The 15,711-nt window shown below is 43.0% G+C and overlaps 2 protein-coding genes across 4 annotated transcripts in view; both read right to left on the bottom strand.

The window, feature by feature from the left end:
* The window catches only part of NAT10 (N-acetyltransferase 10), a 38,010-nt gene extending 29,437 nt beyond the window's left edge, over positions 1 to 8,573 (bottom strand). The window contains exons 1-5 of the mRNA XM_082748907.1: positions 8,379 to 8,573; positions 5,796 to 5,918; positions 5,362 to 5,453; positions 1,765 to 1,936; positions 299 to 421 (exon numbers count right to left, since the gene is read on the bottom strand). Of these exons, the coding sequence (XP_082605033.1) occupies positions 299 to 421; positions 1,765 to 1,936; positions 5,362 to 5,453; positions 5,796 to 5,903 (495 nt within the window). The 5' untranslated portion in view covers positions 5,904 to 5,918; positions 8,379 to 8,573. The remainder of the gene's footprint in view (positions 1 to 298; positions 422 to 1,764; positions 1,937 to 5,361; positions 5,454 to 5,795; positions 5,919 to 8,378) is intronic.
* A 4,946-nt stretch (positions 8,574 to 13,519) lies between these two features.
* The window catches only part of CAPRIN1 (cell cycle associated protein 1), a 38,944-nt gene continuing 36,752 nt past the window's right edge, over positions 13,520 to 15,711 (bottom strand). For all 3 annotated transcript variants that reach the window (XM_082748912.1, XM_082748911.1, XM_082748913.1), the window contains one exon: positions 13,520 to 14,699. In XM_082748912.1, coding sequence (XP_082605038.1) covers positions 14,635 to 14,699 — 65 coding nt within the window. In that variant the 3' untranslated portion in view covers positions 13,520 to 14,634. The remainder of the gene's footprint in view (positions 14,700 to 15,711) is intronic.

The following is a 15,711-nucleotide window of genomic DNA, read 5'->3' as shown; positions in this document are numbered from 1 at the left end:
TCTCTGCCAAATATCACTCCAGAAATGGAACTATGGAACAGCTGCACCACACCTGAATCCCACTGGCGTAGAAATCCACAAATACCCAAAATCAAATGTGAAATTCAGATGCCAAGACACAGTCAGGGCCACTGACATTTCTCCACAGTGACCTTCTCATTACTGGCAGTCAAAAAGCTCTCAGCTCAGAGCCTGTGCCGACCGCTCACTGGAAGGAAGTTCTTTAAAGAAAATGGCCAACAGCAAAAACACAGCTTGGTCCGAACCGCCTGAGTTCGATTACAAACCACACACCTACCATGCTCATCGTGTACAACTGCTTCAGTGAATTCATGGTCCGGAGGAGGATGACCACCAGCCCGCCACCTTCCACCGTTTCCACAGTTCTGGCCAGCAAGTTTGGAGTTAAAGCTTCAAAATCCTGGAAGAAGGAGACCTTGGATAGGGCTGGTCATGCCAAGAGCACCCCCAGGGAAGCTCAACTAAGGGCCAGGTGATAGAGTAGGAGGAGGGCTTCAGAACACAAACCCAAGACCATAGTCCCCACCCAACTCACAAGTGTGGACACACATACACCCACCCCTTCCCGACGGGCAGAGAAGCGAGCCCAGCCCTGGAGAAGTGGGGTGCCTGGTTTTGTATGTCAAGTGTGTCTAAGAATCTCAGACAAAAGCCTATTTGGGAAGAAATCCTCCCACTTTCATTGATTTGCACTTGGATTTCACAAATCCCTCACGTGCATTTTCTGATGTGCTCACAGACAGAACCCATCTGACAAGACTCAACTGTGCCACACGGGGGAGCCACTGCCTAAGGGAGCCTTCTTCCTGGCAACCAGTAACGGGCCGCCTAAGAACACTCGCTACCAATCCATGGTGGGGTGAGAAGAGGCTCTCTTCTCCAAGGTGGGGTGCAAGCCAGCAGTATGGGACAACCCACTGGAAGGTAGAAAGAAAAAAACAGAAACTCCCAATTCATGATTTTTCCCCTCATTTCTTCATTTCCATTTTATAAGGAAACGTTTTATAACGTATATTACCACAGTATTACATGCATACTATAAACACAGACCAAAATTGGGGATCTGAGCCTAAATGTGTTCTTTTGGGGGGGATGCGGGGGTCACAGTGTCAAGGAATAAAAGGATAAAACAGACCATCAGAGCTCAAAACAAAGAAAAACATGAAATTTCGTCTATTAACTTGACTGGCAAGAGAATAATACCAGTGGAAAAAAGCACCGGGTAAGAGTTCTCTGCGGGGGGGGGGGGGGGGGGGGGATGGGGGGGGATGGGGACAGTAAGGGGATTTTAAGGACAGAGAGGGATGGAGGGTGTTGCCGGGGGTTATGGCAATCAAGCAGTCTGGGGAGAACGCCTGAGTACACACAGGGCTCCACCCTGTCGGTGAAAACAGGTCCCACTGCTCCCCGCTCACCAAAGTCTCCAGCTAGTTCCAGGAAGGGCCAGGGGACATGAGGTCGCTTGGGGTTCACAGCACTTCCTTTCTCACCTTCAGCTGGCTAGAAGCAGCTGTGACGGAGCCTCTGTGTCAGCTCTGGTATCTCTAGGTAAGTGCTGCCCCAAGTGGAAAAGTTCATTCTCATACGAAGTGAGTTATCAAGTCTGCTTTGGAAAGTGGCCAAGTGTTCCACTGACCATGTGCAGGGGAGGTGGTGGGTGAGCCTTCCTCCTTAGGGCCCAGCTGTTCTCGCGGGGAATGCTCGCGCTCGGACTCCAGGCCCAGGCCGGGGGAAGTTACCCACCTGGAGGACACACATGCCGAACGTGTTGCCCAGGATCTTGTGGGTCTCGTTGTAGTAGCAGTAGCGAATGTTTGTAGCCGCCACGAACAGTTCAAAGGGGTCATCTTGCTTTATGTTCAGTGTCCCGTTCTTTATTTTTTTCTGGAGCTGTCGCATTCTTTTCTTCCGGTGACTGCAATCACCCCCAACAACCCCCCACCCCCAGGAGAGCTAGTTAACCAGAGAGACTATTAAGGGTGAGAGCAGGGGACAGGCCAATCAATGATCACCCACCCAGACCTTCAGAGCGTGAAGGAAACTCGGCAACTACAGGGCTAACCCCACCCTTTAAAGGTGAAAGAAAGTGTAGAGAGGTTGAGGACGGGCTTCGGAGGGAGCCACGGTGAATCCGTGGGGGGGCCTTGCTATGCTGCCCTGGCACCTTTTGCAAATACTTAACTTCCCAAAGAAAGTAATGGAAGGACCTAAAGCTCACATCTGGCTAGACCAGAGTTTGAAATCCACCCTGGTCACCTCATTACCTCAGTCTCAAGCCCACGTTTCCACTACACGGTACCATTTCCCAGGTTCCCCAGAAGACCTGAGAAAGGCAGGGTGACCACAGGTCGTTTATTCATTTCTCATAAATGAATTCATCTACTTCCTTCCCCAGACTGTGGGATCAAGTCCTCAAGGGCAGCCCTGACAATCCTGACAGAGGATATAAGGGTGGGAATGGGATCTGGATAGCTCTCAGGGACCCTAAACAACTTCTTTTATCTTAAAAACCCTGACTGCCCAACTGTCATTCAACTCTTTGATCTACAGAAAGAGAGAAAAACAGGACAACTCCAAAATTAAGGATTATAACTGATGAAAATGTTACTACAGTTCTCTAACTGAATAGCTAGAACAAAGGCCTTCCCTCTGGGCCCATATTTCTTCATCTGTGAAAGAGGCCATTGGGCAAGGTGACTGTCCCTGTCACTTTGGGCTCATGCCTTAGCCCATGACTTACAAGCATCAGCTTATCTGGTGCTCTGTCACCTCAAGACCGGGCTGGGAGAGCTACAAGAGGTACAGAAGAGAGTCTTACAAGTGAAGATGGAAGGGTTAAGTTGGAAAGGCAAATCTGCCCCGAACACTGTGAACCACCTAATTCTGCCCCGTCTGACATTAACCAACTGCAGGGCAGTGACACAAGCCCCGCAACTTCACATTCTGCTGACACGGAACAGGCCTTATTCTCAATCTATATTAAAAATGCTTACCTGCCCAATTATGAAAGAATATATACTACCAAATACCTACTGTGATTTACAACAATCCACAGTGACAGACAGCTAAACGCTAACAATGGCTATGTACTGAGGTTATGAGCGCTTTTATCTTCAACTTTGTGATGTGTCTGTATTTTTCATATCTCTTAAAAGAACGCCATTTATATATGTTTTTTAGAACAGCAAGACAATTCACTCAAAACCTAGTTTCTTTTAAGCAGAATCAAGTCTCTTGAAGACCAAAGGATGGGAACTAATGAAAGTTAGCCTTTGGAACTAAGTACAATTGAAAGCAGCTCAAAGTCTGCTAAACAACGCATTTGACTCAACAAATACCACTTGAGCACCTACTACTAACATGCCAGACCCTCTGAAAATATGAAAATAAAGATAAGCAGGTGAGGCCTCCTAACTAAATGAACTTACCACCTAAAAAGAAAACAAGACCAGGGCGCAAATGAGCATCTTCCTGGGGAGGGAGAATGGAGGGTGACTAGCACTGGAAGATGGCAGGCAGCCAAGAGGGCAGAGGCACCCCAACGTGTGACTCCAGGGCTTGGGGGAAAGTCTGAAGAAGGAGGCAGGCCCTGAAGAATGGGGAACGTTTCAGAAGGGGACACCTGAGAGGCGGCGGTGGCATCCCAGACAGAGAGGGCAGGGCCAAGGCCAGGAGTAGCCACAGCACAGGGCAGCCTGAGCTGGAGATTTCCATTTCTGAGTCAACACCAGAGACAAACACATTTGGGAATAAAGGAGAAAGGAGAGACTCAAGGACAGAAACGCACATGCAAGCTGGGCAAACAGTAGGAGGTAAGATCAAGAAAAAAAGTACTGCTCAGGTAGGCAGTCTGAGAAAGCATCACTGAGGCCAAGAAAGGAGCGCACCTCTGACGTGACCACAGAGTGGGTTATCTGCCAAGGAACACGACTTGGCACCCCAAACTCCTCCAGACACAGAACTGCAGGCTGAGCTACCAGATTTCCACTAGGTGGACTGACCCCACCTCCTTAGGGCCAAGGGTGGGCATCTTACCACAGGAATTTGGGGAGAAAGACAGAAGTCCAACATTGCTGGACCTCAACACTCAACAGCTCTTTCAGCCGTGGGGACAAAAGAACACAGATGGTGGAACTATAACAAGAAAGGACAGGACCGGCAAGCAGAGCTGAGACAGGCAAGCACTGGGAGCATCCAGGCTCTGGCTCTACACCAGCTAAGGCAGGGCTGACATCACATTCCCGTAGGTATCGTGCAGACCTCAAGGAACTCCCTTTGGGCCCAAGTGTGTTTGTGGCGGAGGTGTGCTATTTCAACCAGATGCCCTGACTACTGCAGCTTCAAAAGTAAGAGGAGAACCAACCATCAAAAACAACAGTGAACCAGTGGAGAAAGAGGAAGGAGAAAGAGAGAGAAAACTGCTGCATGAGATGCTGGGCTGTCAGTGACTTCCCAGAGCACAATCTGGTCACAATGATCAAAGCGGAAGCCAGTTAAAAAAGAGAGTGACTAGAAGTGCACAAAGGTTTCTATTTCACAGCAATAAACGTGAGAGAAAAATGAGAGCCCGAGAGATAAAACTGGGCAGCTCATCATTTTTTTTTTTCCAGCTGAGCACATTTACAGGAAAAAGGAGCAAATTTCAAAAGGGTATGGAGTGGCTGGCAGAGGAAAGAGGATGCAGGTCCTGAAAGAAGTGAGAGAAGAAACGCAGAGTTCATAAAGGGGTTTGCAGAGGGCATGGGATGAGGCACATCCTCCTCAGAAACAAAATGCAAAAAAGAGACTGAAAATACAGAGTAAATTTGAGATGGGAAAAGGCAACTGAAGGAATCTGCATTAGAGCGGCATGATCAGCTTAGAAAAGTAAAAAAAAATCAGAGGCAGAAAGCAAGGCACTGGGATGCGGTCCTCTATAGAGCATGAAATGGATTTGAAACTTACTGTCAGCGGGGCACCTGGGTGGCTCAGTGGATTAAAGCCTCTGTCTTCAGCTTGGGTCATGATCCCAGGTCCTGGGATAGAGCCCTGCATTGGGCTCTCTGCTCAGCAGGGAGCCTGCTTCCTCCCTCCCTCTCTGCCTGCCTCTCTGCCTATTTGTGATCTCTGTCTGTCAAATAAATAAATAAAATCTTTAAAAAAATAAAATAAAATAAACGAAACTTACTGTCAGGAACGCAGAAAGGACACTGTGCTATCATTTTCTATCTCTGGAAGTGTCCTCAGAGGTAGTACCTCCCTAATGATCCCTGAAAAACTAGATCTGGGAATCACTGCCTGGCACTGAACTAAGGAGCAGGAATTATAAGTGGTATGGGACATTCAAAGGGCCAAACTTACCTGCTAAAGCCCAGCTCTTTCTTGTAACACCACAGCACTGAAGGCCGAGCCTTCACCGTTGCTTTGGACAACATGTGATGGAGTATGACCACCTGCCAAAAGAAAAAGTCACGGAATCTCAGGGCCCAAAGAGGCCTCAGAGACTGCCAGGCCCAAGACCTCACTTGAAAGATCTGCAAAGTAAACCAAGGGCCAGGACAGGAAAGCACCCGGGGTCCCAAGGCCAGCAGTGCCTAGGCAGGGGCTAGAAGCCCAGTCACACATACTTAACCTCATGCTCAGTACCTCCTGAGGTTCTCACTAGGCATCTTACTCAGAGAAAACCAGTCAAAGGGACCTTAATGTTACCATGTGCTGAAACCTCAGACAGCCAGTAACAAGTTGACTCTGGGATAAGACACAAAGTAAGCCAGGAAATGCTGATCAGGTCCTACCTGATCCTTTCCTCGGTCTCCGACTACAACAAACAAAGACCTTTGTCGTTCAGCGACTCCATTTTCAATGAGAATCCGGATTCGGTTATCTACTTTCTTTCGATGCATGGCGAACGATTACCGCTGAAACAGAGAGAAAGGGAACACAGCTGTACATGAACACCAGATTCTGGGTGATGACATTAGCTGGTGGCCTCCTGTGGGGCCAGGGGCTGTGCTAGGCACATTTGTAAGTATCATTTTACTTAACTCTCCAATTGCTCCCTCCGCTGAGCTGTCACAAAACGATCACACACTAACCAATCAATAACTAATTATTAGGGGCTGCTTTTTGCCCTAGTTACTAGGGGAGCCCCAGAAGCAATGCCAGATAAAGGCTTGACATCAAGGAGCTTTCATTCTCCTTGGAGAAAATATTCAAGTAAATGAACATGTCAGTTTCATTTTTTTTTTTAAGATTTTATTTATTTGACAGAAATCACAAGTAAGCAGAGAGGCAGGCAGAGAGAGGAGGAAGCAGGCTCCCCATGGAGCAGAGAGCCCAAAGCGGGGCTCGATCCCAGGACCCTGGGATCATGACTGGAGCTGAAGGCAGAGGCTTTAACCCACTGAACCACCCAGGCGCCCCTGTCAGTTTCATTTTTAAAATTAGGAAACCGTGGCTTGGGAGGTGAAGAGTATGTTTCCTCAGCAAGGAAAGTCAAAGAGAAGCTGTAATTCATACTTCCATCAAGGAGGTTTTTTCCAAAACCAGAAACAATGCTCCAAAAAAACAGAATGATTAAAATATATGATGGCATATTTACAGAATAAGGCAGTTTTCAAGAAAAGTTTTTCAAAATAACTTTCAGAAATTACCTAAGGATATGGATGTAGATACTTATGAGAAGACAGACATCGTAAGACAAAGCATACCTTCTTTTTTTAAATGCATTTACCTAACACATAGGGAAAACAGACCTAGAAGGAAACACCAAAATGTAAATATTTCTGAATAATGAGACTGCAGATGGTTTTTATTTTGTTCTTTTGTTATTTGGTGTTCTATTTTTTTTTTATTCATATGCATTACTAATAAAGTCAGGGAAAGGAAATCAATGAATATTATTGTGATGAAATGTGTCCCAGGGCAACTGGGTGGCTCAGGCATTAAGCAGCTGCCTTCAGTTCAGGTCATGATCCCAGGGTTCTGGGATCGAGCCCTGCATCGGGCTCCCTGCTCAGCGGGAAGCCTGCTTCTCCCTCTCCCACGTCCCCTGCTTGTGTTCCCTCTCTCACTGCGTCTCTGTCAAATAAATAAATAAAAATCTAAAAAAAAAAAAAAGAAGAAAAGAAAAAAAAAGAAATGTGTCCCAGTTGTCTCCTCGAGGGAGGGAAAACCATACTGAAGTCTGTACCGAGAGACCTTAAAAAGTATTGTGATTACATATAACAAAATACTGCATCATTACCACAATAAATACACTAAGGAAACATCAGGAATATCAATTATATTATTGCAACATAAGAGTAAGAATGACAGGTTACCTAGGAAGTCCAGGGCTTGCTGCTTCTAAACATAAAGTTCATCAATTGCCTTAACTATGCCATAACCATCCTTCTAACCTCCAATCCAAATGTGGATTTTAGCAGTTCTATCTTAATATTCAACACTATATTACAACCAACGGCTCCTTTTTCATGAGGAAAGGAGCAAATATAAAAGAACTCAAGTAGAGACTCCAAAGCCTAAGCTTTTTCCAGCTCAAGGATCACCTCCGCTGAGCTGTCACAAAACGATCACACACTAACCAATCAATAAATAATTATTAGGGGCTGCTTTTTGCCCTGGTTACTAGGGGAGCCCCAGAAGCAATGCCAGATAAAGGCTTGACTTCAAGGAGCTTTCGTTCTCCTTGGAGAAAATATTCAAGTAAAAGAGATAAGGGGCGATCGATCTTAAGACAAAATTAGGTGTAAAAACAGTACAGCCAGTGGTCTGATGAAGGTCTGATCAGAGTGATCAGAGGTTGATCAGAGGTTACTCTCGGCTGGAGTTGCACGGAAGCCTTAATGGATGAAGAGGGCCCTGAGAGAAGAGAAAGAGAACTTTTCTTCATTCATTCATCTATCGGTCTAACAAAATAGCATCTGTGTGCTAGTTACCGTTCTAGGGGCATTAGCAAATAAAGTCTTGAATGTGACTGCTGAATAAAGACTATAAAAGAATGAGGTGAGTCAAACAGTTTAAAACGTGGGAAGCTCTGGACTCGGTTTAACGCCCAGCGCCTATACCAGGAACTGTGGGCAAGCTCCGCGGAAAGCGAAAGTGTTGTCACCCACCCCCTCACCCCGACCCCTAGCAAGATGTCCCTAGAAGGTGGAGATCGAGCCCCGAGACCGCTCAAGAAGCACGCCGAGGGTCGCCGCCAATCGGGGAAGGGGAATCTGTCATCTAGGAGCGCCCGTGCGGGAAGGCAGGAGGCGAGGGCCGGGCATCTGCATGGATCCAGAGACTTCATCCTCGAGCCGGTCACCTCTGGGCCCAAGAAAGACATGGACACCGACCTCAACACCCACCCCAAGACATCCCGTGTTGGCTACCTGCGCCCGGAGCCCAGCGGATCCCAGCCAGCAGCCGAGCGGAAGCACGTGGGAGAACCGAATTACTGCAGTAGCCAGGAGGGAGCAGTGGGCTGCCCCTAGCGGATGCCGGACTGCGAGCTTTCAGAGTTGGTCTCGCTCCGCGAAGCTCGTCCCCAGAAATCAGCGTGTGCGCAAGCGCACTAACGGCACGGCGGCACGCGTGTGCAGGGACCTTTCTCAACCAGGTCGCTGTGTGATGACGTCAGAGGCCCGGGAGGCGGAGCTGCAGCCCACATAGACAACGCGGTTGGGAAATTCCGTTTCTACTCGGGTGACTGGCGTGCCGCTCGTCAGACTCAAAATACCTTGGCTTCGAAGGGGAAAATGTGCATACAGGTGTCCGCACGCCCAGCCACTGCCACTGCACTGGGACTAGCCCGGCTTCCCAGATGGGTCCGGGGCAGCACATGATAAGTGGACCAGGATTGTGTAGCCTGGTTTTATGAGATTACCGACTCCAGGGATCTGTGCGGGATTTTGACGATTTTTATTAAAATAACTTCCCACTTTGTGACAAAATGAGGAAACTCGACCAGCAGACCCGATTCATTTCACTTGACCCTCCCCACCTGCAGAAACGACCCTGTAGACCTGTCGAGAATCCAGCAGGCTTTCCATCCACTAGAGTGGGTACTTTGTAAGCTCCCTTTAGGCTTTTATCTGGCCATCAAATGACGGCGCTCTTCTGAAAACCGGCTCTGGGGCTCTGCTCTTGATTAACTACTTAACATCCTTTCTTCCTTCACCCTCTCACCCCACCAGCTCCCAGGTGAAACTCGCCCAAGCACAAGAACCACATATATATTCTTACACATTCTTGTCTTTAGGCCAGAGCGTTGACCTTCAAGTAAATCCCAATTGCTTGCTTGACATTTTTGGGATACCTCAAATTCAAAATGTCTGAAGCCAAACTTATCTTCCCTTCCTTATAAAAATTTCTTCCCCACATCGAGACACATACCATTTTCTCACTCACTCAACAAAAATGCCAATATGCCAGATACAAGGGATCAGGTGACCAAAATGTTCCTATCACTCATGAAGTTTGCATAATTAAGTGATATTAAGAAAAAAGTATCAAAAAGAAAGAAGAAGAAGAAAAGAAAGAAAAAAGTATCGAGCAAGTGAATAGTGACAAAGGATATGTTTTAGTTGTGGTCATGGAAGGCCTATGAGGCAATGACACTGGAGCAAACACCTGAATTTAGAATGAGCATTAAAAATATTTGAGTGAAAAGCCTCCCAAGCTGAAGATGTAACACATAGATTTCTAGATGGGATTTGCCTAATTGGCAAGGTAGCAAATCAGCCAACATAGCCAAACTACAATGATCAAGAATAAGATGGTAGGAAACTAGGCCAAATAATGAATGCACATGGACCAAACTTTAGAATTCTAGGTGTGATGGGAAAACCAGTGGAGTTGGGGGAACCGGGAAGTGACAAAATCTGACTTACCCTCAGAAAAGGCTTTCTTGGCTGCTGTGCAAAAATCACTGCAGAAGGGCAAGAGTAGCAGCAGGCATGCATTAAAAGCTACTGTAGTTACCTGCTCTAAGCTAGTGGTAGGGGTGGTTAGAAGTGCTAGATGACTCAGGATACATTTTCAAGGTAGAATCATGTAGGTTACTTAAGGACTAGATACAGGGTATGAAAGAAAAAACAATGGTAGCCGAAGTATTTGCCCTAAGCAAATGGATGAATGCAGGTTAATTAAGAGATTAATTTGGAACACTCAAGACATTCAAATAGAGATTACGGACTAGGACTGGAGTTTTCGGGAGTTTGGGACCTAGGAGTATGTAGAAGTGAATTAAAGTGATTGTATTCAAAGTCCTGGGATTAGATGAGATCACCTAGGAAAGATTCTAGCTGGAGATCAAGGTCTCACAACTGGATTACCCAGCAAACAATACTAATTACTGAGTAGTGGCCAGTGAGACAGGAAACATGTAGAAGCCATTCACTACCGCCCTCCACTTTTTAATTTCTCACATGGGCTATTCCAATAGACATATCTAGCACCATACATTTTGTTCTCAACAATGCATTGTGTATTCTTTAAATGGCAATTTTATTAGGTGACCATCCTTTAACCCACCCCTGGCCCCATACACACAGTTTAGAAACCCTTTAGTTTCCAACTGTTGAGACAAAACTTAACATGGAACCTAACTATAAAGCCCCCTATAATACCCTTGACCTGTTTCTTCAGCCACTAACAATATATTAACACCCACACTTCTCCCACTTGAGCAGCCAGCCTTCTCAATCACTGGAGATGACACCTTTGGACATTACTTTTCTCTCCATTTCTGTCTAATTACTCCTTATCTGTCAAGTCTTAGTTCAATTATTCCTTTCACCAAAGTCTTTCCTGATCATTTTGACTAGGTCATAACCTATCTGAGTCACAGCCTTTATACCTGTCATCAATCACGTTGCTCCATCATGGCATTGGTACATTTTTGTGTCACCACATCATTATCTTTGATGAGGTTGTTCAGTGAAAGCTAGAACCACAGTGATTTTTGTCACTACTGAATACTTAGTGCTTGCCACAATGCTCAGAAAGGACATCCAGATTTGCCTAATGAAGCCTTCCTTCAGTGGCTTAACACAGTGTCTCCGAATATAAACACAGTACTTAAAGAAAACTTGTATTTATAAATAAAAATACAACACTGAGAATTGCCTTTACTAGATCAGGTGGTCTTGCACTGTCTATACTCAATGAGCCACTCTTCTGCATGAGACTGATTAGACCTCGCCAACTCCTGTTAAATTAAGGTATTAAGATCCTCACTGAAAGAAGGTATGGTAATCTAGTCTCTTTAGAAGACAAGGCTACCAGAGAGATTTCTTTTAAGCTTTTTCCTTCTCCTCTTCTAAGTAGCACTTCAGAGCTTCGCTGGATAGTATACACAACTAAAGTATACTTCACTCAAGGACAGTCAAGAATCAGATTTTAATATTTAATCTAATGTAATTTAAGACAAATAGTCTTTTCCAGTATTTTTATAAACCCCAGAATGGGAAAAGGTATAGAGATAAGCCTTAACTAATTTACATTCATTTTCCTCATGGTTTCCCTCCCTACTGACTCTACAGAAGGGATAGGCTCAAGGGCAATACTGATTCTTTGAAAATAATTTATAGTCAGTAAAACTTAAAAGTGCTTAATAAGAACTCAAGTAGGATGAGAATTCAGGAACTTAAAGATGAAATGAAGAAGGGTTTGAACTCACTGCTTCCCTGTATCTCACTCCCCTAATTAGATATATTACTGGAAATATAATGAACAGTACAAATTTCCTAAGACACTGAGGAAACTAACTACTCAACTGCCTTCTACATTTTATGAACTGGTTGTCACAGAGCACCTCAGTTACTGAGGCTTCTGAGAATAAACACAAATTTTCATGCCTCCTTTAAGTGGAAAAGTTTCCCACCATAACAGAAATGCATATATAGGAGACAAAAGAACTGTAGAAGCTAACTGATTTAAAATGTTTAAAGGATATTTGTTTTAATATCAGGATACAGTGATTGCAAAAACCCTTCCATATTCTTTAGGATATTGGGATCTAGAAACAAAACTGCTCTAACCAAGGTCATCAATGACATTCTACTTAAAGCTTAAAAAAAGGAGTCTCATTAATCCACATGAGATGACTGATATTGTACATTTAAAAAGTACCTTATAATGTGGAGTCTTACTGTATCAAGAAGCTACAGTGACACATGTGACAGTCATTTCCTTGCAACTCTGCTAAAATAATCATTTGACCAAACAAAAGGCCTTCTGCAAGTAGGACAAGTATTCACATATTATGCAGGATGCTTAGTACCAAGACTCAGACCTTAATGGGACTTTTTTAAAAAAAGTTCTCTGCCTCATAATGAAGCACTCCTTTGAAAAATATAGTCTGAATGTGACACAAAAGCTTAACATTTAGACTGTGATAATAGAATGCCAAAAAAAAAAAAAAATTCTATTTCCAAAAGAACAAACGATTCTTTTAAATACATAGAAATAATAAAACTGCTAACACCTTTTACACATTCACAACATCTACACTAATGCATAGAAGTTTGAAACCTAGAACGCATTTCTCCCCATCCCATCTCTAAACTGATTCATAGAGATCACTAGTATAAAGAACTTATTTACTTCAATTTTAAATGTCATGAAATTGTTTTCTACACAGATAGCAAATTTAGTTTTATATATAGGACTGTAAGCATACACATCTAGGGATTACCCAGTAAACCATGAATATTTTATCTATTGCCCATAAAATACAGCTAACATATGGTTGTGGTACATCCCAGGCAGATGTCATTTAAAGCACACAACGGGAGGTGCTAGCAAAAGAAATACTCATTTGCAAAAGTAAACAGAACCCTTCCAATATGATGTACCACAACCACACATGAGAAAAGTCAAGAACTTACTTTATTTTAAAATAAACATTGAAGATATGCCCCCTTCCCCACCACCCTACAAAAAACTTTTTGAATGTGGAATGTTCAACAGCCTATCCATTTTAGTAGGTTACAAAACCAGCAAAAACTCCAGTTGTCTAATAATGAATGTTTGAGTATAGTTTTGTGTCTTATTTTTTGTTTTTCTTTAGTAGCTGAGCACCTACAGGAAAAATTCCTTAGCTAAAGGCTAATAAAACAAAATTCCATTTCTGCACAGAAAATACCATTCACTTAGTATTAGTAGCCTTTGCTGAATAGATGGGATTAATTCTCCATGAAGTCAAGGTGGGATATGACAAGCAGCATTAAGTTCATAGGCACACAGAACTAGTGCTCAAACTGCTAGCACAAATTCCAACAGTACATAAATTACTAAACTGTCATCTCCATCAAACTTGTGACTCTCCCTATGCATCTAAGTGAAGGAATCACCATTTTGAATATAAATGCCTCCATGAGAAAAGGTAATTCAATCAGGGTTAGACAAAAGATAAATGCAACTACAGAAATAGCTGCTGGAGATAACCGTAAAATTTGAAACACTAACAGTGCATGGGGTGAACCACATAAGCTGCTAGCTGTTGAACACCAGTGTTTCAAGATACAACTTTTATAAACATGTTTTATTTGTTTTGCTTATACCATCAGAACTGAAACTACTGTCTGTCATTTCCCTAAAATAGGGAAATCAATCTAAAACACATACTGGTGCTTTGCAAAAGATAGCAATTTAAAAGGGTGGTAGCAGCAGGCATTTGATATTTTTCTTTTGAAAACCTTCAGGCTGCAGGAAAAACATGTGACCAAGAGTGTTATGATTATCCATTAGATATTTTCATCAGTACCTGTACCAATTTAGGTGACAATACAGCAAGATTCAAGAATTAGTGACAGACAATGTACATTATAAGGAATGATATATAGTACCAATCCTTACAAAAGTCATTGTCGAAGAAACTGTTAAGTGTTCAAAAAGGTATCTAAATACTTCACATTAAGTACAGAAGCGGCCATCCAGATTACATCCCATATTTGTTGCATATTTTTCAAAAAGTGCCAATCAAAGCCTAATTTTGCATTTTGGCTTTGTCTTATACAGTATCAGCTGTTAAAAAGCAATTTACATGTGTTTTTAACCACAGTCGTTTGGCCATAGGATGAATAGTGCTGTGTCAAAGCTGGTAGCCAGCCTTTTATATTAAGGGCCCATGCATAATTTGGTATGCATCTAACGTTCAGTGCTCCAATTTAACTGGAAAAGCTGTGAAATGCAGTTGTTCCGCCAAACCACACTCCACTCCTTCTCAAAGGGAAATATTTTAGTTTTGTCAGTTACCACTGAATAACTCTAGGGCTGATTTATAGATTTTGTCCAATGTCAAAAGTCAATCTTGCTTTTTCCAAGCCACTTCAAATAACTATGGAGATATCACCCTGTAAAGTGTATTATGTTTTACTCCTAAGCAAGGGTGAAGAATCTGAGTATCATGTGCAAGGCTCAAGATGACGCTTAGGACAGAACATGCAGAATAAAAATAGTTTCCTTCCATATCCAGGTAATATAAAGCTGACAATTGTAGTCCTGTCTTTATGGGATGAAAACAGTCCCTTTACAATAAGTTTCCTGAAAGGGAGAACAAATAGATAATAACTCTTCTGGTAACATATTATGGTACACTGGCCAGTGTGTTTTTGGCGTTTAAACATAATCCTGTGAATCAGATTAATTCACTTGCTGAGTGTTCATTTGCGGCATCCCTCTGTTGGGTCTTGGGGGCCCTCCACGACCTAGAAGACAAAAATGGCATTTGGTTTTTCTTTCAAATATTATTTGCTTTGCCTTCAAGCAGATTTTCATCTGAAGTCAAGAAGCATGTGGGCAGCTTGTCACCACATTATTAGGTTTAAGAAGTCAATTCTTCAGTGTTCACCTGTCCTGGAAGTTGTCATGCGCAAATTTGCTCATGTTCTCTAGCTAAAAGAAGAGTAGAGCTAATGGAGTATTCCACCAGTACTCATTCATTCATTCATTCAACAAGTATTTATTGAGTGCCTACTATGTGCCAGGCACTGTCATCAGGCGTTGGAAATAGATACAGCAGTAAAGACAGACAAGGTACCTGCTCTCATGGAGCTTACATTCTAGTGTACACTCTAGCTTACATTTCAGTAGTAAGTAACATCATACTATCAAAATTAATAAAAGCACCAGAATGAAAAACAGACCTTATTACCTAACTGTTAAAAAGAAACTACATAACATTCAAAATTGTATAATGACTTGTAACAGATAAAGTAACTTTTTACATGCTGTTAAAACAGATTTTTAGCTACCGGTCAACTCAACTTTCAGAGAATATGCTACAAGATGAGAAAGAACATAACCCACATTCACATGCAAATATCCTTTGATACTTCAAGTCAGTAATTCCCAAGTGATCCATTAATTTAAAAATAAAATGCACCTTTTTGCTGGCCAGCTTCTACTAGCATTGAAATCAAAGTACTTTGTAATTCCTCCTTAATATACATTTTATACATGTTATGGCCAATATCTAGAGGAAACCTATTCAATTTAACTTCCCTTAAATCAGAGAACCATTTAGAACTTCAGATCATACGAAATGCTACCTGTCTAATTGTTACACAGGTTGACTTCCTGTTCAAATAGGAAGCAGTTTTCCTCTGGTAATAGACAAAATCAGAAACTCATTAAACCTGTAATTTTTAAAGATAGTTCAATAAATTAGTTAGGATTTTGGATGTTTTATTTAGAAGTCAGAAATAATCCGACACTTGT

The sequence above is a fragment of the Mustela nivalis genome (assembly GCF_964662115.1).
Source record: "Mustela nivalis genome assembly, chromosome: 9".
NCBI classification, from domain to species: Eukaryota; Metazoa; Chordata; class Mammalia; order Carnivora; family Mustelidae; genus Mustela; species Mustela nivalis.
Note: the sequence above shows the minus strand (reverse complement) of the source record. Positions and strands in the feature narration are given on the sequence as shown.